The sequence below is a fragment of the Crinia signifera genome, unplaced genomic scaffold, assembly GCF_055691185.1.
Source record: "Crinia signifera unplaced genomic scaffold, ASM5569118v1 HAP2_SCAFFOLD_132, whole genome shotgun sequence".
NCBI lineage: Eukaryota > Metazoa > Chordata > Amphibia > Anura > Myobatrachidae > Crinia > Crinia signifera.
The window spans coordinates 212621-238416 of NW_028142025.1; the positions used below are offsets into that span (position 1 = coordinate 212621).

At 44.0% G+C, this 25796-nt stretch overlaps 1 protein-coding gene across 2 annotated transcripts in view; it reads right to left on the reverse strand.

The window, feature by feature from the left end:
• LOC146053259 (uncharacterized) overlaps positions 1 to 25796 on the reverse strand; it is a 185275-nt gene that overhangs the window by 93561 nt on the left and 65918 nt on the right. For both annotated transcript variants that reach the window (XM_083167962.1, XM_083167963.1), the window contains 2 exons: positions 16141 to 16260; positions 15655 to 16011 (listed from right to left, as the gene is read on the reverse strand). In XM_083167962.1, coding sequence (XP_083024088.1) covers positions 15655 to 16011; positions 16141 to 16260 — 477 coding nt within the window. The remainder of the gene's footprint in view (positions 1 to 15654; positions 16012 to 16140; positions 16261 to 25796) is intronic.

Sequence of the window (25796 nt, forward strand, 5' to 3'; positions counted from 1 at the left end):
GCACAACAGGTATGACAAGTGCACTCACCCAGGCTTATGTGATTCTGCCGATGTGCGGCTAGCGTGGTTCTTGCTGTGACGGCTGGGGAGGCTTGATGCTTAAATCAGCTGGTAAGCAGGAGATGATAGGAAACCTTTGTGAAGGAGCTGCTGGAAAGGATTTCACGATTAGAGTGAGATTGGTCTCTGTATCTTGACGCGTTTCTCCGCTGTAACTGTATGTAGCGGTTTCTTCAGAAGGGTATAACAGAGATCATGATTGATGGTTATTTAAAGCACTGCTCTCCAATCGTATTGAGGCACTCGTTAGTGCTGCAAGGTGGTTTATTAACCCTCTATGGACAAGTTTAAAAGGGAAGTGTCCGTTCTCCATAGGTGACTAGTATTGTTTGCACAAGACAATTAGACTACATGTCTCATAAAGAGATATATACATATATATACATAAACTAACCCCCCCCAAAAAAAGGAAAGAAAAAAAGGGAAAGAAAGAACCCTAAGCGAGGAATGGCATCTACTATTCTTTACATACATAGAAAAATACACATACAAAATAACTAAATTAGCGACTCTAGTAATAATTAATAGATATCAAGAAAACAGTTGTTCTCAATAAGGGGCACTGTGGCTCAGCAGGTAACTCGCCCGTCTGACAACATGAACTCTCATATATCCCCGGTTCAAATCCCACATATCTCCAACATATATTTATATTTTATAGAAAATTGTAAATATTCTTTGCTTTAGCATTATTTATACCAACATTTAATTTAAACATGGCAACCTTTTATTAATACGTGGCAATTAGTGATTTTAGTTCCATTTATGAAATTAATAAACAGTATAGTGAGTTTTCACTGCTGATAGAATACAGAAACGAAAAACCTGTTTTTTATAGATATATATAACATATATAGTATATAAACATATATAAAATATATATATGTTTCAAATGGGTTATAATGAACAGAAAAATGGATAGTAACGAACAGAAAAATATATATAAGTAAAAACAAATTATTTATAAAAAAAAAAAAAAGGGATAAAATAATATATTGATAGAATAAATGAATACATATGGAATAGGGTGAGGAGCAGGGATTGGGTTTTTAAATGTTATTTAGCTCTATACATTCATTTAAACCCGCTGGATGCAAGCTGTTCAATGCAAATATCCAATAGGCTTCTTTCCTGCACAATTGGTTAAACCTGTCACCTCCCCTTGGTGTAGCTTTGATGGTCTCAATCCCCTGAATGGTTAGACCATCAATGACACCCTGATGTCTATATTTTATATGTCGTGATAAGCTGTGTGAGATGGCACATTTGAGCATGTTCCTTCTGTGCTCCAGGAATCTCACATTAAGTGAACGAGTCGTGCGGCCTACATATTGTGAGCCGCATATGCAGGTAATCAGATAAATAACGTACGTGGATGTACAATTTATAAAGTTCTCAATTGTATGTACTGAACCGTTGGTGGAGGAGGAGAATTGTGTACTATTATTTAGAAATTTACAGGTTATGCATTTAGATCTTTGACATTTATAGCAGCCTTTCCGGCTATTAAGAGTTGTAAGAATATTTTTGGGGACTGGTAAAAGATGGCTTGGTGCTAGGGAATTTTTAAGGGTGGTATTTCTTTTGAAGACCACCCTTGGGATATCTCCCAATGAATGGGCCAAATATTTGTCACTTTTGAGAATTTTAAAGTTCTTTTGTATGACTTTTTTCAACTGTTTTTATTTACAGATTCTTGGTACCGCCATGGGCACCAGATTCGCCCCCAGTTTTGCCAATCTCTATATGGGTCACCTCGAGGAGGACTTTGTCTGGGGTGGCCCATATGAGGCGAATCTGGTGTACTATGGGCGGTACATAGATGATTTATTTTTTGTTTGGAAAGGGGATACTCTATCAGCGCACAATTTCGTTACTTTTCTTAATTCTAACACTTATGGTTTAAAATTCACTAGCACTATTCACGATTCACAAATTAACTTTTTGGATATTGCTCTCTCGACCAGGGAGGGGGCCATTCACACCTCAACCTATCACAAAGAAGTTGATTGCCATAATTATTTGAACTTCAAAAGAAGTCACCATCGGCCTTGGGTTGAGAATATACCCAAGAGCCAATTCTTAAGGATTAAAAGGAATTGTTCTGACGGTTTTGACTATGAGAGACAGACAAATGAACTCACTATCGCCTTTAAAGAAGCAGGATATCCTGAAGAACTCCTAGTCAAAGCTAAGAATGATATAATAGGAATTAATCGTGACTCCTTATTAGCTATTGAAGAACATCCAAGGGAGCAACAAAAAAATCCTGCTTTCTCTGAGAACTTCACACCGATTTTTGTTTCCAAATTTAATAGCCATTCAAAACAGTTGAAAAAAGTCATACAAAAGAACTTTAAAATTCTCAAAAGTGACAAATATTTGGCCCATTCATTGGGAGATATCCCAAGGGTGGTCTTCAAAAGAAATACCACCCTTAAAAATTCCCTAGCACCAAGCCATCTTTTACCAGTCCCCAAAAATATTCTTACAACTCTTAATAGCCGGAAAGGCTGCTATAAATGTCAAAGATCTAAATGCATAACCTGTACATTTCTAAATAATAGTACACAATTCTCCTCCTCCACCAACGGTTCAGTACATACAATTGAGAACTTTATAAATTGTACATCCACGTACGTTATTTATCTGATTACCTGCATATGCGGCTCACAATATGTAGGCCGCACGACTCGTTCACTTAATGTGAGATTCCTGGAGCACAGAAGGAACATGCTCAAATGTGCCATCTCACACAGCTTATCACGACATATAAAATATAGACATCAGGGTGTCATTGATGGTCTAACCATTCAGGGGATTGAGACCATCAAAGCTACACCAAGGGGAGGTGACAGGTTTAACCAATTGTGCAGGAAAGAAGCCTATTGGATATTTGCATTGAACAGCTAGCATCCAGCGGGTTTAAATGAATGTATAGAGCTAAATAACATTTAAAAACCCAATCCCTGCTCCTCACCCTATTCCATATGTATTCATTTATTCTATCAATATATTATTTTATCCCTTTTTTTTTTTTTTTATATATAATTTGTTTTTACTTATATATATTTTTCTGTTCGTTACTATCCATTTTTCTGTTCATTATAACCCATTTGAAACATATATATTTTATATATGTTTATATACTATATATGTTATATATATCTATAAAAAACAGGTTTTTCGTTTCTGTATTCTATCAGCAGTGAAAACTCACTATACTGTTTATTAATTTCATAAATGGAACTAAAATCACTAATTGCCACGTATTAATAAAAGGTTGCCATGTTTAAATTAAATGTTGGTATAAATAATGCTAAAGCAAAGAATATTTACAATTTTCTATAAAATATAAATATATGTTGGAGATATGTGGGATTTGAACCGGGGATATATGAGAGTTCATGTTGTCAGACGGGCGAGTTACCTGCTGAGCCACAGTGCCCCTTATTGAGAACAACTGTTTTCTTGATATCTATTAATTATTACTAGAGTCGCTAATTTAGTTATTTTGTATGTGTATTTTTCTATGTATGTAAAGAATAGTAGATGCCATTCCTCGCTTAGGGTTCTTTCTTTCCCTTTTTTTCTTTCCTTTTTTTGGGGGGGGTTAGTTTATGTATATATATGTATATATCTCTTTATGAGACATGTAGTCTAATTGTCTTGTGCAAACAATACTAGTCACCTATGGAGAACGGACACTTCCCTTTTAAACTTGTCCATAGAGGGTTAATAAACCACCTTGCAGCACTAACGAGTGCCTCAATACGATTGGAGAGCAGTGCTTTAAATAACCATCAATCATGATCTCTGTTATACCCTTCTGAAGAAACCGCTACATACAGTTACAGCGGAGAAACGCGTCAAGATACAGAGACCAATCTCACTCTAATCGTGAAATCCTTTCCAGCAGCTCCTTCACAAAGGTTTCCTATCATCTCCTGCTTACCAGCTGATTTAAGCATCAAGCCTCCCCAGCCGTCACAGCAAGAACCACGCTAGCCGGACGTCGGCAGAATCACATAAGCCTGGGTGAGTGCACTTGTCATACCTGTTGTGCAAAAGTCTCCGGCAATTCAGCGTGTGCCATCCAAGCTGTTGCCAAGGCAGACAGCTCGCTCTCTGCTCAATACAAAATCAGCTGTTCGTCAACAGGCGGCGTCAGCTGGCAGAGTGGCTTGAGCAGTCTGCAGACTGCATCAAATTGTTTATAATCGATCGCTATTTACCATCATCTTTAACCCCTTCCCGACATTTGACGTACATTTACGTCATGGTCGGGAAGCACTTCCCGACACATGGCGTAAATGTACGTCATGGATTTAAACTGTCACCGCGTCTATAGACGCGGTGACAGTTTCAACATGTCTGCTGTCCCTGACAGCAGACATGTCCGTGCATGCCCCGGGGGGGCTGCGATGCCGCCCCCCCGTCGGCGATCGCTGTGATTGGCTGTTCAGTGTGAACAGCCATTCACAGCGTTTTCCTGTGTCACCGGCGAATAACGTTCGCCGGTGACACGGGATCAGAGGTGATTGGTGCTGTAAAGTACAGCACCAATCACCGCGGGGTGTAAGGGTGACACTGGTGTCACCCCACCTCACCCCGCCCGCCCCCAAAGGCCGTGATTGGTCCGTCGGACCGACGGACCAATCACAGCCAAGGAGGGAGATTTAAACTAACGGTGACTGCACTGCAGACGCCATTCCGGTCTGGAAAGCGTGCAGTGCGGTCACCGTACCCCCCTGCCGCCATACTGACCAGAAATACTTGCTGCAATACTTACCTGATCGCTGCTGATTGCTTCCTGGATCCTGTGCAATAATTGTGCCATACTGTGATATTGTGCTGCTGCACTGTATTAGTATTAGCTAGATAGATAGAGAGATAGATAGAGATAGATAGAGAGAGATAGAGAGAGATAGAGAGAGAGAGATAGAGAGAGATAGAGAGAGATAGAGAGAGATAGAGAGAGATAGAGAGAGAGATAGTGTCAGAGAGTGCTATATTTTGTGCTGCTGCAGTGTGATATAGTTATAGATAGAGAGAGAGAGATAGAGAGAGAGAGATAGAGAGAGAGGCCTACTGACAGAGTGCTATATTTTGTGCTGCTGCAGTGTGATAGTTATAGAGAGATAGAGAGAGATAGAGAGAGAGAGATAGAGAGAGATAGAGAGAGATAGTCACAGATTGTGCTATATATTTTTTATATAACTGACTGCTGCCCCCTCCTTTTGTGCTGATCAGTATAAATTAACTGATCAGTAACTTTTTGGGGGCGCAGGTTTTTTTTTATATATAGATATACCTGTGAGTGCTGCTGCTGCAGTGTCATAGAGTGTTAGATAGTGTTAGATAGTGAGAGATAGAGAGATAGAGAGAGATAGTGATAGAGAGTGCTAAATTTTGTGTCTGCTGTCCCCGCCTTTTGTGCTGATCACTATATCTGAGGTGATCAGCAACTTTTTTGGGGGTACAGAGGTTTTTTTTTTTTTATATATACCTGTCAGTTGCACCAAAGGTTGTGCACCTGCTGCACCTCACTGGTAATCAGTGTCGCATCACTGATCACCTTTTTTTTTTGTGTGTGTGCTGTGGGGTATTTTTTTAATTTTTTTTTTTACACACACTGTGATTTTGTGGGTGTCCTGTGGCCGCTGTGCGCTGATCAGTGACGTACATCACTGATCATCTCTTTCGGCACAGGGTTGATCTATTTTTTTTTTTTTTTTGATCAAATTCCTGTTGCCTTTGAGCGCTGTTCAGTGACAGACGTTACTGACCAACATCTGTGCTCAATTTTTGGCGCAGGACCTTTTTTTTTTTAACCCCTTCCTTTTTTTTTTTTTTAACCCCTTCATTTTTTTTTTTTTTTATTGGTATAAAGTATTTTTTTTTTTTTCTGCACCACATACACACTACACACTACATACCCCCCGGATTGAAATAAAGTTTGTGCCCCCCCCTACACTATACACGTGTTGAAACATTTCACTACCGGTAACACAAAAATAAAAATGGCATCCCAAATGTCCTCCCAAATGTCCTCCCAAATGTCCTCCCAATCATCCAGGAGAATGTATTCAGTGGAGGAGGCATATGCCATGCTTGCTTCTGACTCTGACACAGCCAGTGATGCAAGCGGGGAATTTGAAGGATTTGCCTTAAGCTCCTCTTCCTCCTCTGCTGATGAGGGACCCCCTCAAAGACGCCCCCGTAGATCAGCTGAGATTCCCCCCCCAATAATTGATCTAGTATGGACCCCACCACCAGACAATTTTGAGCCCCAGGTTCCTGAGTTTTTGGCCATGCCAGGAATCCAATTTGATTCCACAGGTCTCAGAGAAATTGACTTTTTCAAATTATTTTTCTCTGATGATTTTATAAATTTAATGGTGGACCAAACTAATTTATATGCCCAGCAGTTTATTGCTCAAAACCCCACGTCATCATTTGCTAGGTGGACCCCTGTAGATGCAGTAGAGATGATGACGTTTTGGGGTCTGGTGTTTCATATGGGCATAGTAAAAAAGCCAGAAATTAGGCAATATTGGAGTACAGATGTTCTGTACAGTACTCCATTTTACCGTATGGCCATGCCCCGGACTCGATTTGAGACAATTCTTAAATTCATACATTACACCGATAATGCACAGTGCCCACCCAGAGATGATCCCACCTTTGACCGGCTATTCAAAGTCAGGCCGGTCATTGATCATTTCAGTGCCAAATTTGAAGAGGTGTACATCCCTGAAAAATTTATTTGTATCGACGAGTCCCTTATACATTTTAAAGGAAGGGTTAAATTCCGCCAGTACCTTCCCAGTAAGAGGGCAAGGTATGGCATAAAAATGTATAAACTGTGTGAAAGCACCTCAGGGTACACCCACAGGTTTAGGGTTTATGAAGGGAAGGATTCAAGAATTCAACCGCCAGAATGCCCCCCCTCCCTCGTAGGTGTTAGTGGGAAAATTGTCTGGGATTTAGTGCACCCCTTCCTGGATAAAGGTTATCACCTCTATGTGGATAACTTTTACACTAGCATCCCCCTGTTTAAGGCCCTTGGTTCAAGAGGTACAGCAGCTTGCGGTACTGTGCGCAAGAACCAAAGAGGCCTCCCAAAAACGCACATTGCCCAAGTAATGAGAAGGGGTGAAAGCAGGGGAATATGCACCGAAAATATGTTGTTGGTCAAATATAAGGACAAGAGGGATGTCCTTATACTGACAACAATTCACGGAGACAGTACCACCTCCGTCCCTGTACGAGGTACCAGTACCCACACCTCAAAACCTAATTGTATCCTGGATTACAATAGGTACATGGGCGGAGTGGATCTTTCAGATCAGGTACTGAAGCCGTACAGTGCCCTGCGGAAAACAAAAATCTGGTACAAGAAGGTGGCCGTGTATATCATCCAGATGGCACTGTATAACGCTTACGTGCTATTCCGTTCTACCGGCCAGAGGGGGACATTTATGCACTTTCAAGAGGAAGTCATAAAGGGCCTAATATTTGGGAACCAGCAGGCAGAGGGCCCCAGTACTTCTAGTACTGGCCCCCGTATTGTACCAGGGCAGCATTTTCCTGATGAAATCCCCTCCACTGGAAAAAAGGGCAGGACACAAAAAAGGTGCAAAGTTTGCTATAAAAAGGGAATAAGAAAGCAAACTATTTTCCAGTGTGACACTTGCCCCGACAAACCCGGCCTATGTATAAAGGAGTGTTTTAAATTATACCACACATCTATGGAATATTAGGTTCATAATTTCACCGTGCTTCGGGGGTCTTGCTAATGCCACATAGCACCCACCATTCATTCCACCAGAATCTGAGCCGCAAAATCCAAAAATCACTCCTTCCCTTCTGAGTCCTGCCATGCACCCAACTGGTATTTTTTGGTCACATGTGAGGCATTGCCGTACTCGGGAGATATTGGGGCACAGATTTTGGGGTGCTTTTTCTCCTTCATACCTTCTGAAAATGAAAAATTTTGAGCCAGAACTGCATTTTTGTGTAAAAAATGTAATTTTTCTTTTTCACTGCCCACTTGTATCAAAATTGGTGAAACCCCTGGGGGTTTTAAATGTACACTATACCCCTAGATGAATTCCCTGAGGGGTGTAGTTTTCAAAATGGGGTGACTTGTGGGGGGGTTCCACTGTATTGGTGCTTGGGGGGTCTTGCTAATGCGACATAGCACCCACCAAAATTCCACCAGAATTTGTGCTGCAAACTCCAAATATCACTCCTTCCCTTCTGAGTCCTGCCACTTTTTGGTCACACATGAGGCATTGCCGTACTCGGGAGAAATTGGGGCACAGATTTTGGGGTGCTTTGTCTCCTTCATTCCTTGTGAAAATGAAATATTTTGAGCCAGAACTGCATTTTTGTGTAAAAAAATGTAATTTTTCATTTTCACTGCCCACTTGTATCAAAATTGGTGAAACCCCTGGGGGTTTGAAATGTACACTATACCCCTAGATGAATTCCCTGAGGGGTGTAGTTTGCAAAATGGGGTGACTTGTGGGGGGGTTCCACTGTATTGGTGCAACATAGCACCCACCATTCATTCCACCAGAATCTGTGCTGCAAAATCCAAAAATCACTCCTTCCCTTCTGAGTCCTGCCATGCACCCAACTGGTATTTTTTGGTCACATGTGAGGCATTGCCGTACTCGGGAGAAATTGGGGCACAGATTTTGGGGTGCTTTTTCTCCTTCATACCTTCTGAAAATGAAAAATTTTGAGCCAGAACTGCATTTTTGTGTAAAAAATGTAATTTTTCTTTTTCACTGCCCACTTGTATCAAAATTGGTGAAACCCCTGGGGGTTTTAAATGTACACTATACCCCTAGATGAATTCCCTGAGGGGTGTAGTTTGCAAAATGGGGTCACTTGTGGGGGGGTTCTACTGTATTGGTGCTTGGGGGGTCTTGCTAATGCGACATAGCACCCACCAAAATTCCACCAGAATCTGAGCTGCAAAATCCAAAAATCACTCCTTCCCTTTTGAGTCCTGCCATGCACCCAACTGGTATTTTTTGGTCACATGTGAGGCATTGCCGTACTCGGGAGAAATTGGGGCACAGATTTTGGGGTGCTTTTTCTCCTTCATATCTTCTGAAAATGAAAAATTTTGAGCCAGAACTGCATTTTTGTGTAAAAAATGTAATTTTTCATGTTCACTGCCCACTTGTATCAAAATTGGTGAAACCCCTGGGGGTTTGAAATGTACACTATACCCCTAGATGAATTCCCTGAGGGGTGTAGTTTGCAAAATGGGGTGACTTGTGGGGGGGTTCCACTGTATTGGTGCTTGGGGGGTCTTGCTAATGCGACATAGCACCCACCAAAATTCCACCAGAATCTGAGCCACAAAATCCAAAAATCACTCCTTCCGTTCTGAGTCCTGCCATGCACCCAACTGGTATTTTTTGGTCACATGTGAGGCATTGCCGTACTCGGAAGAAATTGGGGCACATATTTTGGGGTGCTTTTTCTCCTTCATACCTTCTGAAAATGAAAAATTGTGAGCCAGAACTGCATTTTTGTGTAAAAAAATGTAATTTTTCATTTTCACTGCCCACTTGTATCAAAATTGGTGAAACCCCTGGGGGTTTGAAATGTACACTATACCCCTAGATGAATTCCCTGAGGGGTGTACTTTGCAAAATGGGGTGACTTGTGGGGGGGTTCCACTGTATTGGTGCTTGGGGGGTCTTGCTAATGCGACATAGCACCCACCAAAATTCCACCAGAATCTGAGCTGCAAAATCCAAAAATCACTCCTTCCCTTCTGAGTCCTGCCATGCACCCAACTGGTATTTTTTGGTCACATGTGAGGCATTGCCGTACTCGGGAGAAATTGGGGCACAGATTTTGGGGTGCTTTTTCTCCTTCATACCTTCTGAAAATGAAAAATTTTGAGCCAGAACTGCATTTTTGTGTAAAAAATGTAATTTTTCTTTTTCACTGCCCACTTGTATCAAAATTGGTGAAACCCCTGGGGGTTTTAAATGTACACTATACCCCTAGATGAATTCCCTGAGGGGTGTAGTTTTCAAAATGGGGTGACTTGTGGGGGGGTTCCACTGTATTGGTGCTTGGGGGGTCTTGCTAATGCGACATAGCACCCACCAAAATTCCACCAGAATCTGAGCCGCAAAATCCAAAAATCACTCCTTCCGTTCTGAGTCCTGCCATGCACCCAACTGGTATTTTTTGGTCACATGTGAGGCATTGCCGTACTCGGAAGAAATTGGGGCACATATTTTGGGGTGCTTTTTCTCCTTCATACCTTCTGAAAATGAAAAATTGTGAGCCAGAACTGCATTTTTGTGTAAAAAAATGTAATTTTTCATTTTCACTGCCCACTTGTATCAAAATTGGTGAAACCCCTGGGGGTTTGAAATGTACACTATACCCCTAGATGAATTCCCTGAGGGGTGTACTTTGCAAAATGGGGTGACTTGTGGGGGGGTTCCACTGTATTGGTGCAACATAGCACCCACCATTCATTCCACCAGAATCTGTGCTGCAAAATCCAAAAATCACTCCTTCCCTTCTGAGTCCTGCCATGCACCCAACTGGTATTTTTTGGTCACATGTGAGGCATTGCCGTACTCGGGAGAAATTGGGGCACAGATTTTGGGGTGCTTTTTCTCCTTCATACCTTCTGAAAATGAAAAATTTTGAGCCAGAACTGCATTTTTGTGTAAAAAAATGTAATTTTTCATTTTCACTGCCCACTTGTATCAAAATTGGTGAAACCCCTGGGGGTTTGAAATGTACACTATACCCCTAGATGAATTCCCTGAGGGGTGTAGTTTGCAAAATGGGGTGACTTGTGGGGGGGTTCCACTGTATTGGTGCTTGGGGGGTCTTGCTAATGCGACATAGCACCCACCAAAATTCCACCAGAATCTGAGCTGCAAAATCCAAAAATCACTCCTTCCCTTTTGAGTCCTGCCATGCACCCAACTGGTATTTTTTGGTCACATGTGAGGCATTGCTGTACTCGGGAGAAATTGGGGCACAGATTTTGGGGTGCTTTGTCTCCTTCATACCTTCTGAAAATGACAAATTTGGAGCCAGAACTTCATTTTTGTGTAAAAAAAATAATTTTTCATTTTCACTGCCCAGTTGTACCACAATTGGTGAAACCCCTGCGGGTTTGAAATGTACACTATACCCCTAGCTGAATTCCCTGAGGGGTGTAGTTTGCAAAATGGGGTCACTTGTGGGGGGGTTCCTAACTTTTAGCATGTTATGGTGCCTAGAAACCTACATGGTGCCTAAAAAATAATCTCATAAAAAGGAGGCTCCAAAATCAAGTAGGTGCTCCTTCTATTATGAAGCCTGTGGTTTGGTCACCGTGCACACTAGGGCCACATATAGGATATTTATGAAAACAAAAGAATTGGGGGAATCAATTTTTAGTCACATTTCTCTAGTAAAATGTACTGTGTTCCTTAGAAAAATGTATTAAAATTGCAAATCTGCAAAAAAAAAGAAATTTTGAAATTTCACCTACACTTTGTTTTAATTCCTGTGAAACACCTAAAGGGTTAACAAACTTCCAAAATGCTGTTTTGAATACTGTGAGGGGTGCAGTTTTTGAAATGGCATCATTTATGGGGGTGTCTCACATACAAGTCCCTCAAAGTCACATCAGAACTGAACTGGTCCCTAAAAAAATCAGTGTTTGAAATTTTCTTGAAAATTTGAGAATTTGCTATTCATATTGTAAGCCTCCTAGTGTCCCAAAAAATTAAAAGGAAGTTGAAATAATGATGTCAACATAAAGTAGACATATGGTCTATGTTAGTTATTCACTATTTTGAGTGGTAAGATTATTTGTCTCACAAGCAGAAAATTTAACATTTTGCAAATCGCTAAATTTTCCATTTTTTCACGATATTTTGGTATTTTTCACAAAAAAACACAGACTGTATCGACGAAAATTTACCACTAACTTGAAGTACAATGTGTCACGAAAAAACAATCTCAAAATCACTGGGATAAGTAAAAGCAAAAAAAAGTTATCCCCACTTAAGTGAGACATGTCAGAATTGAAAAAAAGGGCTCTGTCAGGAAGGCAAAAACAGGCTCTGTCAGGAAGGGGTTAAGCTGGACACTCAGTATTAGAAACCTTGGCTCAAAGGAGAGCATATACCCGCAATTGGGACTATTGACTGCTGCTACGATTTCACATTGAGTGTAAATATGTCTTTTCATTTATAAATTTTATATTCTATTATTATGTGTTTATAATTTGATATAATGTTGTTTTATACACTTTTAATATAAAAATAAAAATCATTTGTACCTTCCCCAATCGTTTGGCGCTCTCTGGTTGTGTACAGTTACCAGTACACACTTCTTGCTCTCCCATTTAGACCTTAATCTGGCTCTGGCCACCATTATCAACTTGTACCGCAGTATCTTTATTAAACCAGATTTATTTTATTCTATTGCTTCACTCCCTTCTGTCGTTGATGCAACAACCTTACATTAAAGCACCCAGCCTCCGTTACACTCCAGCTGGTGCTTCAAGGATCGTGACACAAGGGAAGCAGCAAGTAACCGTGAATGGGGTCCCCTCCAGTTGTCCTCCAAGCTTGCAGGGGTTTCTGGTTTTCTCTGCAGCCAGGGAGCCATTGCCGGACTGCGGGGAGGTGACTGTGAGCAATCCTGCACTCAGGTGGGCAGCTCCTGCCAGGTGCTCAGCTCCATGTTGCACAGCAGGTGCATCCAAACCTTGACAGCAGGGCAGATAGGGGACCATCGCTGCAGGTTGATCGTTGCAGCATCTTTGTCAGCAGTCCCTGTTAACTGGCGTAATGAGACGCACCTTCAGCATTCCCCTTAGACATGTAAAACCTATGCCATTGCTCGCTCCATAGATGTGGGCTTCCACAAAGCCCTGGTTCATGCTTGGTAGCCATTTTGTTAACCTGCTCACTCTATCCTCATAGCCCCTTTGTGTTTTAAATAGTGAAATGAGCGGCACGTACAGAAGTGCCCATATACAGTACATGCATAACCTACGCAATAGCATTTTCTGAGAACAATTCCTATTCAGCATACAGTACTGTACAGTAAAGTAGTGCTACAGTATAGTGTATTTCCATGGAGACTACACGCACACCCAATGGTGATTCTTTCGCTATAGTATTTAATTGGACATCTGACACATGCGCAGTGGTGATTGTACAAACCGATATCCGGTGCCCATATGCCATGGTTGCGTCACCTTGTGCCCAGGCACACTGCGACTCCGTTATCAGGACAAATGCCATAGACAGGCTAGATGAGGAGGCTCCTTCTGTATGCATCGGATTGTGCGCATTGTGATGCTCTGAAAGTTAGTTATGGAAACCGGTGTTTTTATGTGTGCATACTTCTATTAGATGTATGTTTCTTAAATGTATGAATTTTAGACTAAAAACAAAGAGAGAGAAAAAAACATTCTCACTTAGTGAAACACACCCGGATCTCTGAGCGTGGACAGCGGCACACTTATCCACTGGCCTATGACACCTGGTGAAAGCGACCGATGATCACCTGTCAATGTAAGGAGGGTACTTGTTTTCTAGCACAGCCACAATCGCGGCCATCGGGTGTAATTTTTAGTGGCCTGCGACGCGACCGACGCGATGCCCCCGATTTTTCCAGTGAAATGCATTAAAAACAGTGAAAATCGCGTCGGTCGGGTCGTATGCGGCAAAAAATGCTTAAATGGTCCACCCGCGATGGCCGCGATTTCCCCATAGGGAACAATGTTAAATGCCTCAATTTACCCGCGATGACCGCGATTTCCCATAGGAAACCATGTTAAATGGGTCAATTTATCCAAATCATCATAGGGAACAATGGTAAATGGGCCAGAAACCCCAAAAGATACCCCTGAACATTGACATGTCCCCCCAAAAGTAGTTCACGCCACCCCGCGATCAACGTGAACCCGAAGCGTGGCGAGCGCAGCGAGCCCGCGAGGGGCGGCGGTACGCGTCCTCCGACCTTTTCATACCCCCACTATCCACGTCGGCGTGGAGTTGAGAACAGAATAGTGTGGCGAGCGCAGCGAGCCACCGAGCCCGAAGCGTGGCGAGCGCAGCGAGCCCCGCGAGGGGCCGCGGATACCTTCACAGGTAAACGCGTCCCTTCGCGGGCTTCACAGGTATCCGCGTCCCCTCGCGGGGCTCGCTGCGCTCGCCACACTATTCTATTCTCAACTCCACGCGGATGTGGATAGTGGGGGTATGAAAAGGTCGGAGGACGCGTACCGCCGCCCCTCGCGGGCTCGCTGCGCTCGCCACGCTTCGGGTTCACGTTGATCGCGGGGTGGCGTGAACTACTTTTGGGGGGACATTTCAATGTTCAGGGGTGTTTTTGGGCCATTTACCATTGTTCCTATGATAATTTGGTTAAATTGAGCCATTTCACATTGTTTCCTATGGGAAATCGTGGTCATCGCGGGTAAATTGAGGCATTTAACATTGTTCTCTATGGGGAAATCGCGGGCATCGCGTCTGGCCCATCGCACCCGATTTTTTAGTGCATGCGATGGCCGCGATGGCCACGATTTTACACCCGATGACCACGATCATGATCGTTGTGGTTGTGCTAGGAAACAAGTACCGTAAGGAGTGATCCCATGCTATCAGTTATGCTTATGCTGTATTGGCTACGGGATGATTGCTGTAACATGGACTCAGACAAACCTAATGACAATGCACTGTTGCTTTAAAAGGTTCCAATTGCATGTGTATATTGCACACTATTTGTGTAAGGGGACTTGGGCGCACACATACAGTTAAGGCCACTACCGGTATTTGGGCTGATTTCACCCATTCCCAATGGATTGAGCAGAGAAATCGTCCCAAACCAGATACGTGTGATGTTCTCTTGGGTCCGATGCACGGTCCCGTGCACAGAGAACCTGAGTCGGAGGTCAGGTCAGCATGCAGGTCTGACCTCTGCGATCCCTCACATGTGAAAGAACCACATGCAATGTATGACATGGACCTTCCCGGGCGGTTCAAAGGGGATCAGATGGCCATACACTGCTACCATACATCATAGTAGTGTATGGTCACCTTAAATGTTAATTTGTGAATACACTAATTTTATTTACTGATTACAGTATTGGTTTCTTTTTTTTTACTCTCTCCATCTGACTATTGGTTTGCGTGTACCATATACAGTACAGTAACATTACAGTTGTCACAGTCTATTTAGCAGAGTTTGTATTGTACTGTATATTCATCTGTCGCAGGCATTAGCCACCCAGTGGTGGATATGTGTATTGCATGCTGTATATTCATCTGCCGCAGGATTAGTGGATCATTAGCCACCCAGTGGTGGTGATGTGTATTGCATGTTGTGTGTGTGTGTGTGTGTGTGTATGTGTATATATTATGCATATATATTATATCAATTATTTTCTAGAAGGTGTTAAATAAGAAGTAGATTCTGATTGGCTGGCCATAGCAACATTCCATCGGAAATAGAACTCCCATTTCCCCCATTGTCTGTGACCTAATTCACACCCCAAATAGACTGATTTATGATAAATCTTACCATGAATAGTATTACAGTGAAAGGTCTTCTCCTCGCTCTGACCACCGGAGACAACCCTACAGATGAAGGTCACATCTTTGTGTGTCCCCACAATGGGTATAAACGTCAGGGAAGATGAGAACTGAAGCCCCTCTTCCTGGGATCGGATTACATAGGATGCATCCAGCAGCTTCTCCTCCTCTCCTGCATCTACCGGCTGAGTCTGAGGGATCTCCCGGACCTGCCCATCTCTCTTCTCCAGCCAAGTCACACGTACGTCCCCTGTGCAGGTGGTAGCTGTACAGCAGAGGGTGGCTTCTTCTCCATGGACCAGCCGTGGAGGACACTTGATGTCCTTTACCATGAGTAACTCTATAACTGGTGAAAGGATTATAGCACGCTCAGTCAGTGACTACAGGAACAGCCAATAACATGAGCGTCACTGTCACAATCTGTACTTATAACAGTCCCACTCCATCAGAACAGATCTAAGCTTCCCTGTATTACCTTTCCTCCTGTTCCTCCAGTAATTTTGTTTTTTCCACCAAAAGATTCCAATCACCACAGCCAATACCAACAGCACCCCGAAGACCCAACCGAAAGCAGCGCCCACATTAGATGATTCCTCTGTGGGAAACAGATAAGACAATGGTGCATGTGAGCAGAGGGTGAGGAACCAAACTCAGGACCACCACTATGGTTGGTGTGACGAAGGGGTGAGCCCCGAAACGTTGATCTGCATTAAAAGCACGTTTGCACAGTGTACAAGAGTCTCCTAGTGCAGATTGTCCACCTATTCAGCGTATATATATATAGCTGTTTTGATAAAAGCCACAAGGCTGAAACGTCAACTTATTTAATTTGGCTACACACTGCCCAGATCTATATATATATATATATATATATATATATATATATATATATATATGTGTGTGTGAAGAGAAAATAAATGAAGCGCACCAGTCAGCAGAAAGTATAAACAACATCTACTTATAATAAGCTGACATACATGAGGGTTATTGAATAAAAGCTTGCCATAGGAAATCTCAAGGCGGTACTGTAGGACATGCACAAATGTAGCAGCTGCTAGGTGATGATCAGTCACCAGCGGGACATGAAACCGACAGCCACCAGCCAGGGAACTCCACAGGATCAACACGGACCAGCACAGACGTCACCACGTTGAGACCACAGCAGCCACATCCAATGTGTTTCGTCATAGACACGGACTTCATCAGGGGGTCCGTGTCTTTGACACCCACCCACCAACGCACATTCATAGTACAGTATCCACGCAACCGGATGCTAACCAGCGATACTGCACTCCGATCACCGAGATCACCTCAAGTGCTGTCAGCGGCTCTCACACGCAGCGTCCGGTTGCTGGGATACCATGAATGTGCGTTGGTGGGTGGGAGCCACTGACGTCATTCGTATGGGTCCCGGCGCTGGGCCTGATACTAGCAGGACGCTACACCTGTTGCTAGAGTAACCGCTTGGGGCGGGTGGATACTGCTGTCGGCGCCAGCGGAAAACTCCGTAACAGGTGTGCGGTCTGAGGGGCAGATTTATTAAGCTTGGAGAAGAGATAAACTGGAGATAAAGCAGAGAAAAGGTAAAAGAAGATAAAGCACCAGCCAATCAGCTGTGTTTGAAAAAGACTGTTGGGAGTTGATTGGCTGGTGCTTTATCTCCTTTTACCTTTTCTCCGGTTTATCTCCAGTTTATCTCTTCTCCAAGCTTAATAAATCTGCCCCTGAGACTGAGAATTCTGATTGGAGGGGTCGCAGACTGGTATCCGTTATAAGGTGAGATCTGTGCACTGTATTTGTGTTTCTCTTGAAAACAGGGTTGTGGTCCTGAAACGTCGAGGTAATAAACCTGCTTTTTGAACTCATGCTGCAGTGACGTGCTCGTTTCTAGGGAAGTATTCTGCCTACCTGGGAACACTGTCCATATGCTATTATAGCAAATTCACGGAGCAAAGCTGACTTATCGTGGTGAGTGCCAACCCGACCCCCCTGTATGCTACTGAGTGGATCTTTTGGATTCACTTTAGGGGTGAGGCACCCCAGAATTTTGAATTCACCTTTCTGGATATTGTGGAACCGTATTTGGTGTATGTGGAGATGTCCCAATATGATGCAATCTTGGACTGTATGCCGCCATATGGACCCACACTACTACCTAAGGGGGAGACACTTAGTTTTACAGAAGAGGATGCATCTAATATGCTGTTTGCAGGGACTCTGAGTGATACTGCTTTAAATGCAGTGGATATTTACCATCGGCTATTGAAGTTGCGGAAACGCGAAATAAACTTTTTGTTACATGGCCAGTCTTCAACAGACTATTTTCATGAAAAACTTATACCACGTGGCTTTCGTGTGAAAAATATGCCTACCATTGGTCGCTCAAGCCCAGAATTTTGCCGCAGATGGGTGGCCATTTTAAATAATTGTGGACTTGATTTAATGTTGCTGGTCATTGACCAAGCAGGGCGGGAGCTTAAAACCACACGTGATAAATTGGAATGTTTCAATATGGAACATGAGGCACTTCATAATGATCAACAACATGATAAGCTATGGACCAAACTACAACAACAATGTGACATGTACAAAGCTGAATTGGTTAAATTTAAAATGTCCAAGCTACACACTGAACAACAGGACTATGAGGATAATAATGTCTACAGGTGGATTATTGGCTCAGAGAACTCTAGACGTCCCTTTCATCAAAGGAATAAGAAAACTTGGCGTGGTAATAGAAAAGCCAGAGGTGAAGTACAGCATTTGTCATCTCAAAGTGACAGCGACTTTACGTGGCCTGAATCAGGTGACCCTACAACATTGCGCCCCCCTTTAGGGGCAGTTACGCGCATGTAACAGAGTCTAACCGTGGTGGTGATAGGATGAAAAAATTACTGCGCTTAGAAGCGAACTGGATTTTAAGGCTTGATACAGTTTATTCTAGTAGCCTTAATGAAAGAATCATATGAAGTACTTTAATATGATTTCCTTGTTGTCAATATTACTTGTTATTAATGTATATATATTATGATTTTTTGCCTGATCAGTAGCGCACGCAGGGGGGGTTTATGAGTACCCAGAAACCCCCCAGGAGTCTAAGGGTCTTCTCCTGAAAGCTGAGGGTCCCCTCTATCCATGGGTACAAGAATTGTAAAAATCGGCCCTTGGGAACCGGAGATATCTGACTTCAAAGCAGTGGTTCCCATCCAAGCCTGTTTTGTGAGGGTATATTCCAAAAGCTGGGACTCTCCCCCTTTGAGGGACACTAGTACCTTGTCTCTACTGTTCCCAGAACCAGAGATATCAGCCTTCCAGTAGCTGGTTACTGCTCCAGCTCCACACACCTGGTATGTAGTTTTATATTCTCATTGGCAGATTGCTCTGCCTCCTGAACTCTGATCCCCTAGTGCCCAACACCATTTGATAGGTGGGATTCTCTAGTTTTTAATTCCATTAAAATCTAAGAAATCTATTTCCGGGAACTGGAGATATCTGCAGTGAAGCAAGCTGTCCTCCCACCAGAAAATTATGAATAATAAGCCCACTCCACTATACACCCCTCCTCTGCATATTAAACATTCTCTACCACCCTGGAAGTTATGTATCTGGGCCTCTTCATTCAGCCCAATGCCCCCTTCTCCCACCCCATCTCCCACCATCTGTGCAGTAAAGGAGTAATTAGTGGAAATTACTGATCCAGGCCCTACATGCAGAGCGGTTGATATAATACCCCCTACCACCCATGGGACATCAAAGCTTCCCCCGCCCCTACCACTGGAGGATCGGTAGGGGCCCCAATACATTGCTATGCCCAGGGATCTTACACTGCTGTTGACGCCCCTGTATGTATGTATGTATATGTATGTGTATGTATATATATATATATATATATATATATATATATATATATACTAGGTGATTAATCGCGCCCTACGGGCGGTCTTCACACCGTCGTAAGGGGCTGCGCCCCCTTAATTTGTGAACATTTGTATATGAGAAAGATGGTTAGAATTGTATGAAAGATGGCCTGTATTGCAACTTAAGTTATAGGTGAAATTTGTTAAATAGAGAGCATATATACTTCATCGCGCCCTACGGGCGCTCTTCACACCGTCGTAAGGGGCTGCGCCCCCTTAATTTGTGAACATTTGTATATGAGAAAGATGGTTAGAATTGTATGAAAGATGGCCTGTATTGCAACTTAAGTTATAGGTGAAATGTGTTAAATAGAGAGCATATGATGTGGAAGGGGTATTGTTTTGTTTAATTAAAAAGTGGTTACAGAGTAAGATGTACATTGATAGTGTGGATGGTACAGTGACATTTTTGGGTGTGGGGGGGCTGTGTGTGCGCATGTTGTTTAGGTGTGTGTGTGCAATAGTAAAGTAGGGTGTTTCTGAGTCAGCGGCTCCCCACTGGCGGAGGTCACGACACAGGAAAACAGGAGGCTGGGTAGTGATAGGGGTGTGTGGGCATAAGGGGGACTAAAGAGGAGGGTGGGAGATACTGTGCAGCTTCTGCCAGTGGGTGAGGGTCCAGCGTGCCAGTACAGGAGTACAGGATGGTGGCCCTTAGTCAGTGTCTCCTCCTACTGGGTGGGAGTTCGGGTGCATGAGAGCAGGAGGCTGGGCTATGAGGCATGATAGGAGCATGTGGGCAAAACAGCGTCAGCGACTCCCCAGTGGTGGAAGTTACGGTTCAGGAGAGCAGGAAGCTGGGTAGTGATAGGTGAGGGCGTGAATTGCGCGAGGGGGGGTTGCGAATCGCGGGAGGGGGGTGCGCGGGGGGTCCGTGAATTGCTGGAGGGGGGGGGGGCACGGGGTGCGATGAATCACCTAGTTGGTTATATATTCTTGTAGAAGGATGGTAGGATGTTGCTGTCATTCAGAATGCATTTACATAAACAGTAATAGTAGCAGTAAAAGGTCTGACTTAAAACACCTACAGTAAAACAGAACAGGTGTTATATATTATACAAAGAATTGGTTGATGATGTGTAGGTTGACGTGCACATAGTTCATAGTTGTCACTGGAAAAAAATTGCTACAAGAAAAAATCAACACAGAAAGTTCAACACATGTAAATGTTGACATAAGTGTGGCACTTCATCGGTGTCAATGTCAACACATGAGAATGAATATGAAAACATTCAAAAAAAGAAAAATAAATCTTCAAAAACTCATGTCAACCTTTTTCATTGTCGACCATAGACATGCCAGTGTTTTGCATGTGCCATTTAATCCTGGGGTTGCCGTGAATCGCGCGCGGGGGTGGGGGGGGAGGGAGGAGGTAAGGGGTGTCTGCGAATCACGGGAGGAGGGGTCGTGGGTGGATGCCGTGAATTGCGGGAGGGGGGGTCGCGGGGGGGGGGGTGCTGCGAATCGTGGGATGGGGGGGCGCGGGGGGTTGCAGTGAATCGTGGGAGGGTGGGTTGCGGGGGTGGGGGGTTGCCGCAATGACAGGAGGGGGGGTCAGGGGTGGGAAATGGCGGTAGGGGGGTCGTGGGGGGCACCGTGAACCGCGGGAGGGGGGGCCCGGGGGGTTGGCGCGAATCGTGGGAGGGGGGGTCGCGGGGTGCCGCGAATCGCAGGAGGGGGGGTGTCACGCGGTGGGGCCGCGAATCGCGGGAGTCACTGGGGGTGCCGCGAATTGCGGGGGGTGTGCTGCAAATCGCGGGAGGGGGGTCGCGGGGGGGGGGCGCGAATCGCCACAAGAAAAAATCAACACAGAAAGGTCAACACATGTAAATGTTGACATAAGTGTGGCACATCATTGGTCTCCATGTCGACACATGAGAATGAATATGAAAACATTAAAAAAGTGAAAAATAAATCTTGTCAACCTTTTTCATTGTCGACCATAGCCATGTCAGTGTTTTGCATGTGCCATTTAATCGTGGGGATGCCGTGAATGGGGGGGGGGGAGGGAGGTGCATACCCAACATGACCCTCTCCAGGAGGGACACATTGCTCTGTTTCTGGACTTTCTTCTTAATTTATGGATTACCATCACCTGTGCTTAAACACCTTTCTTATCAATTACCCTGTTTAAAATGACAGGTGATGACAATCATAAATTAAGATGGAAGTCCACAAACATAGCATTCTGTCCCTCCTGGAGAGGGTCATGTTGGGAGGTATGGAGGTGTGGGGCGCTCACCTGGTGTGTCTGGTGAGTAGCTGTGTCTTTGCTGTGTAACATGGAGAGGCAGAGGGTGTCTGGCACTGCCTGTGGGCTCACTGGGCTGGTTCTCTGTCATGTGAGTCAGTCATGTGAGTCAGAGGCTCCACCCAGCGTTATAGCTCCAGACACACTTTGAGTGACAGATGTAGCCAAATATATAAGAGATTTTTTTTTATTATTATTATTTATATACATTTGGTCTATCTATAATACTTTAACTGACCTGGCATATACTGGGTCACCTAAGTGTCCATCTCCGTGCTTTGCTCCGCCCCTCAGCAAACCCCCTTCTTAAAATCCTGCGTTTGCCACTGCTGATTCTTACGTAAATTGCTTGAACTTTGTTTATTGTATTTATGTAGACTTATAGGGTGACATTCTATGATATGCGGTAAAATCCGCATGTTTTTTATCGCACCTAATTGCACTTTTGAAAATCGCAAGATTGGTCAGTTTTTCGCATATTTAATGAGATGCAAAAAACGGGCCAAATAGTGCGATTAGGTGCGATTTGATGCGATTTCTTTAGTCCTGAAAATGTGCGATTTTCAGGTCTGAAAATCGCACGTTTGCAGGAAATCGCAATTTAAAAAAAAAAAAAACAGCGCGGGGTCCCCCGCCAGAGCATAACCAGCCCCGGGCTCATTGAGCCGGTGCTGGTGACATAAAATCACGGTTCCCGACAAATAGGGGCCCCCTTGATTTAATGAATCCAGCACCAGGCTCAAGGTCCGGCGCTGGTTCCCAAAATACGGGGGACAAAATGACTAGGGGTCCCCCGTATTTTAAGAACCAGCACCAGACCCAACCAGCCAGCAGGGTAATGCCACAGCCGGGGGACACTTATTATATAAGGTCCCGCGGCCAAAGCATTATCCCCGTGGCTGGTCAGCATGGGCAGGGGTCCTGGGGAAGTGGTGACCCCCCCAATGAAGGGGTCCCCCCCCTCCAGGACTTACCAGCCCATGCTGAAAGTCTGGGGCTGTCCCCGATGCCCCTGGGCGGTGGGAATCGGGCTGATGCAAAGTGTAAAAAAAAGAAAAAAAACTATTGTCTTCTACTGTAGAACTATGAGTCCCAGCAAGCCTACCCCGCATGCTGGGACTTGGAGAACCACAAGTCCCAGCATGCGAGGCAATAAAGGGCCCGCTGGCACTTGTAGTTCTACAGTACAAAAAATAGTTAAATAAAACACACTGACACCCTGAAAAATAAAAGTTTAATACATACATAACACACACATACTGATACTTACCTACCTTGAGCCTGTAGGTCGGTCCCTGGATCCTGGGTCCGGGGCTCCAGGACAGAAGAGTCCGGTTCCGGGGCCTTGGTCCTGGTTCCGGGGCTGGTCCGGGGTCCTGGGCTCCAGGGCTGATGTCTCCGGGGTCCAGGATCCGAAGTAGTCCAAAAGGGGTACCTAAGGAAGGAAATCCTACTCACCTGGTCCCCGGCGACGACCTCGGCATCTTCTCCGGCAGACGCGCTGCTCCCGGCTGGTACCTGCTCACGGACTGGAGAGGCGCAGAGATGTTTCATCTTCCGCGCCTTTCCTCCGGATGATTCTATTGGCCGCCTAGCGGCCAATCAGGAGCCGACTTTCTCGGCTTCACATTGTGAAAAGTATCGCCAGTGATCATAAATTGGCAGTTGACAAAACAGCGAGTATCCTACTCGAATGTCTCTCCTAATGAGAAACAGGCCATCACAGACTTAAATTCCAACAAAAACATTGTAATACGTGCCGCCGATAAAGGCGGCGGCGTGGTTTTTATGAACACTTGCGACTATGTCGCTGAAATTAAGCGACAATTGGCCGACACGCAATGCTACAAAGCATTGCGATACAACCCCACGTCAATGTACTCCAAAGAGTTGCACAGTATATTGTCAATAGGGGTGACCAATGGTTGGATTAACAAGGCCACGTGTGAGTTTTTGACTCAGCCGTATCCAGTCACCCCATTAATATATGTACTGCCCAAAATCCATAAGAGCCTCCATAGACCACCGGGGAGGCCGATTATATCCTCAAAAAATTCATTGTGCCAGAATCTGTCCCAGTTTGTCGATTTTTTTCTTCAAGCTGTGGTATTAGAGGTAGATATTATTTTAAAGGACACCACAGACTTTTTGACCCGCATTGACAAAATCAGTATAGTACCCCCTGATAGCTTGCTAGTCACTTGTGACATCACAATTCTATATACTAATATAAGTCATACATCAAGAATAGATGCCATTAAGCGCACCATTACCCAGAGTCCAGCCTACAAGGGTCCTCCGGTCGATTATTTTATGTTACTGATTAATTTCATTTTGCACAAAAATTATTTTTTGTTCGATTATTCTTTTTTTCTGCAACTACAGGGCACGACCATGGGCTCTAACATGGCCCCGGCCTCTGCCAAACTTTATATGCATGATTATGAGACATCACATATTTTGAATAATGGTATTTTTTCCAGGTTTATATCATCTTATGTTAGATTTATCGACGATATTTTCTTTTTGTGGACCGGAGGCCCCGATAGGCTGGAGCTCTTTATTCAGCACCTTAATGGATTGCCAGGTACCATTCGGTTTTCACATGTGAGTAGTCCCACCAAAATAAGCTTTTTAGACGTAGAAGTGAGGATTGAGGGCAATAAGCTGGGTACATCGATTTACAAGCAAACTACGGACACCAATTCTGTTCTTCGAGCAGAAAGTTTTCACCCTCCCTCGCTCAAAAGAGGGATGCCTTATTCTCAGCTTTTACATGTTGTCAGGATCACCTCCAATGCAGTAGAACTCCCCAAGGCCCTACAAGCTATGGGTAAGGACTTTACTGATAGAGGCTATGATAAGAAGGAGGTAGAAGGGGCCATCCAGAGATGTTTACAACTAGACAGGAATACTCTACTTTCCCAACCCGCACGTGATAAAACAATACAGCGCATGCTTTTTCCCACCACATTCTCTATAGCTTCGGCTAAGCTTAGAGAAGTGATATTTGAGCACTGGCACATACTTGAATCAGACCCCACCATGGGCCCTTTTTGTGTGGAGAAGCCGTTATTTGCTTATAAATGGAGTAGCAACTTCAAAGACCAAATCACCTCCTCAGACATTGGACCGGCAGCCAATAGAAACACCTGGTTGGGTGGCAAGAATGGGGCCTTCAGGTGTAGCGGATGTGTCAACTGCCAATTTATGATCACTGGCAATACTTTTCACAATGTGAAGTATGGTACTGAATTCAAGCTTAAACATCGCATGAATTGTGACAGCAAATTCATTGTCTACGCTGTCGTTTGCCCATGTCATTATGTCTACGTGGGCAAAACGATTCGAATGCTCAAAGAGCGGATCGGGATGCACCGCTCCTCAATCAAAAAAGCGATGCTGGTGCATGATCATACTACCCTGCCGGTGGCGAGACATTATTTTGAGGCTGGACATACGTTGCAGGACTTTAAATTTATGCCTCTTTTTCAAATTAAGCCCCCTAAAAGGGGTGGTGACCGGCATCTTTCCCTTCTAAGGAAGGAGTGTGAATTAATTTATCATTTTAACTCCCTAGCTCCTAACGGACTGAACGAGGAGTTGAACTTGAATGTCTTTATATAGTGGGACTACTCACACGCTAATGTTCTATGTATCTGAGTGTACTTATGTGCAACTATGTATTCCCCTCTATCTTTTATAGTGGGGTGATTACTATGTATATATTGATTGATTGACTTGTATATATGATACTGTGTGTCACTTGGTGTTTTGATACATACACCTTCTTTATTAATTATTCATGGCATGCATTGATTGTTTGAGCCGGGTAGGACATACATGCTATTTCATGCTGTTTATAATATCACATGGTGATGGTCCTCTTTGGGGCAGTATTGTGGTGGCCATCGTCTTTGACAGACAGTAAATCCTCACTTTTATTCATAACCATTGTGGATA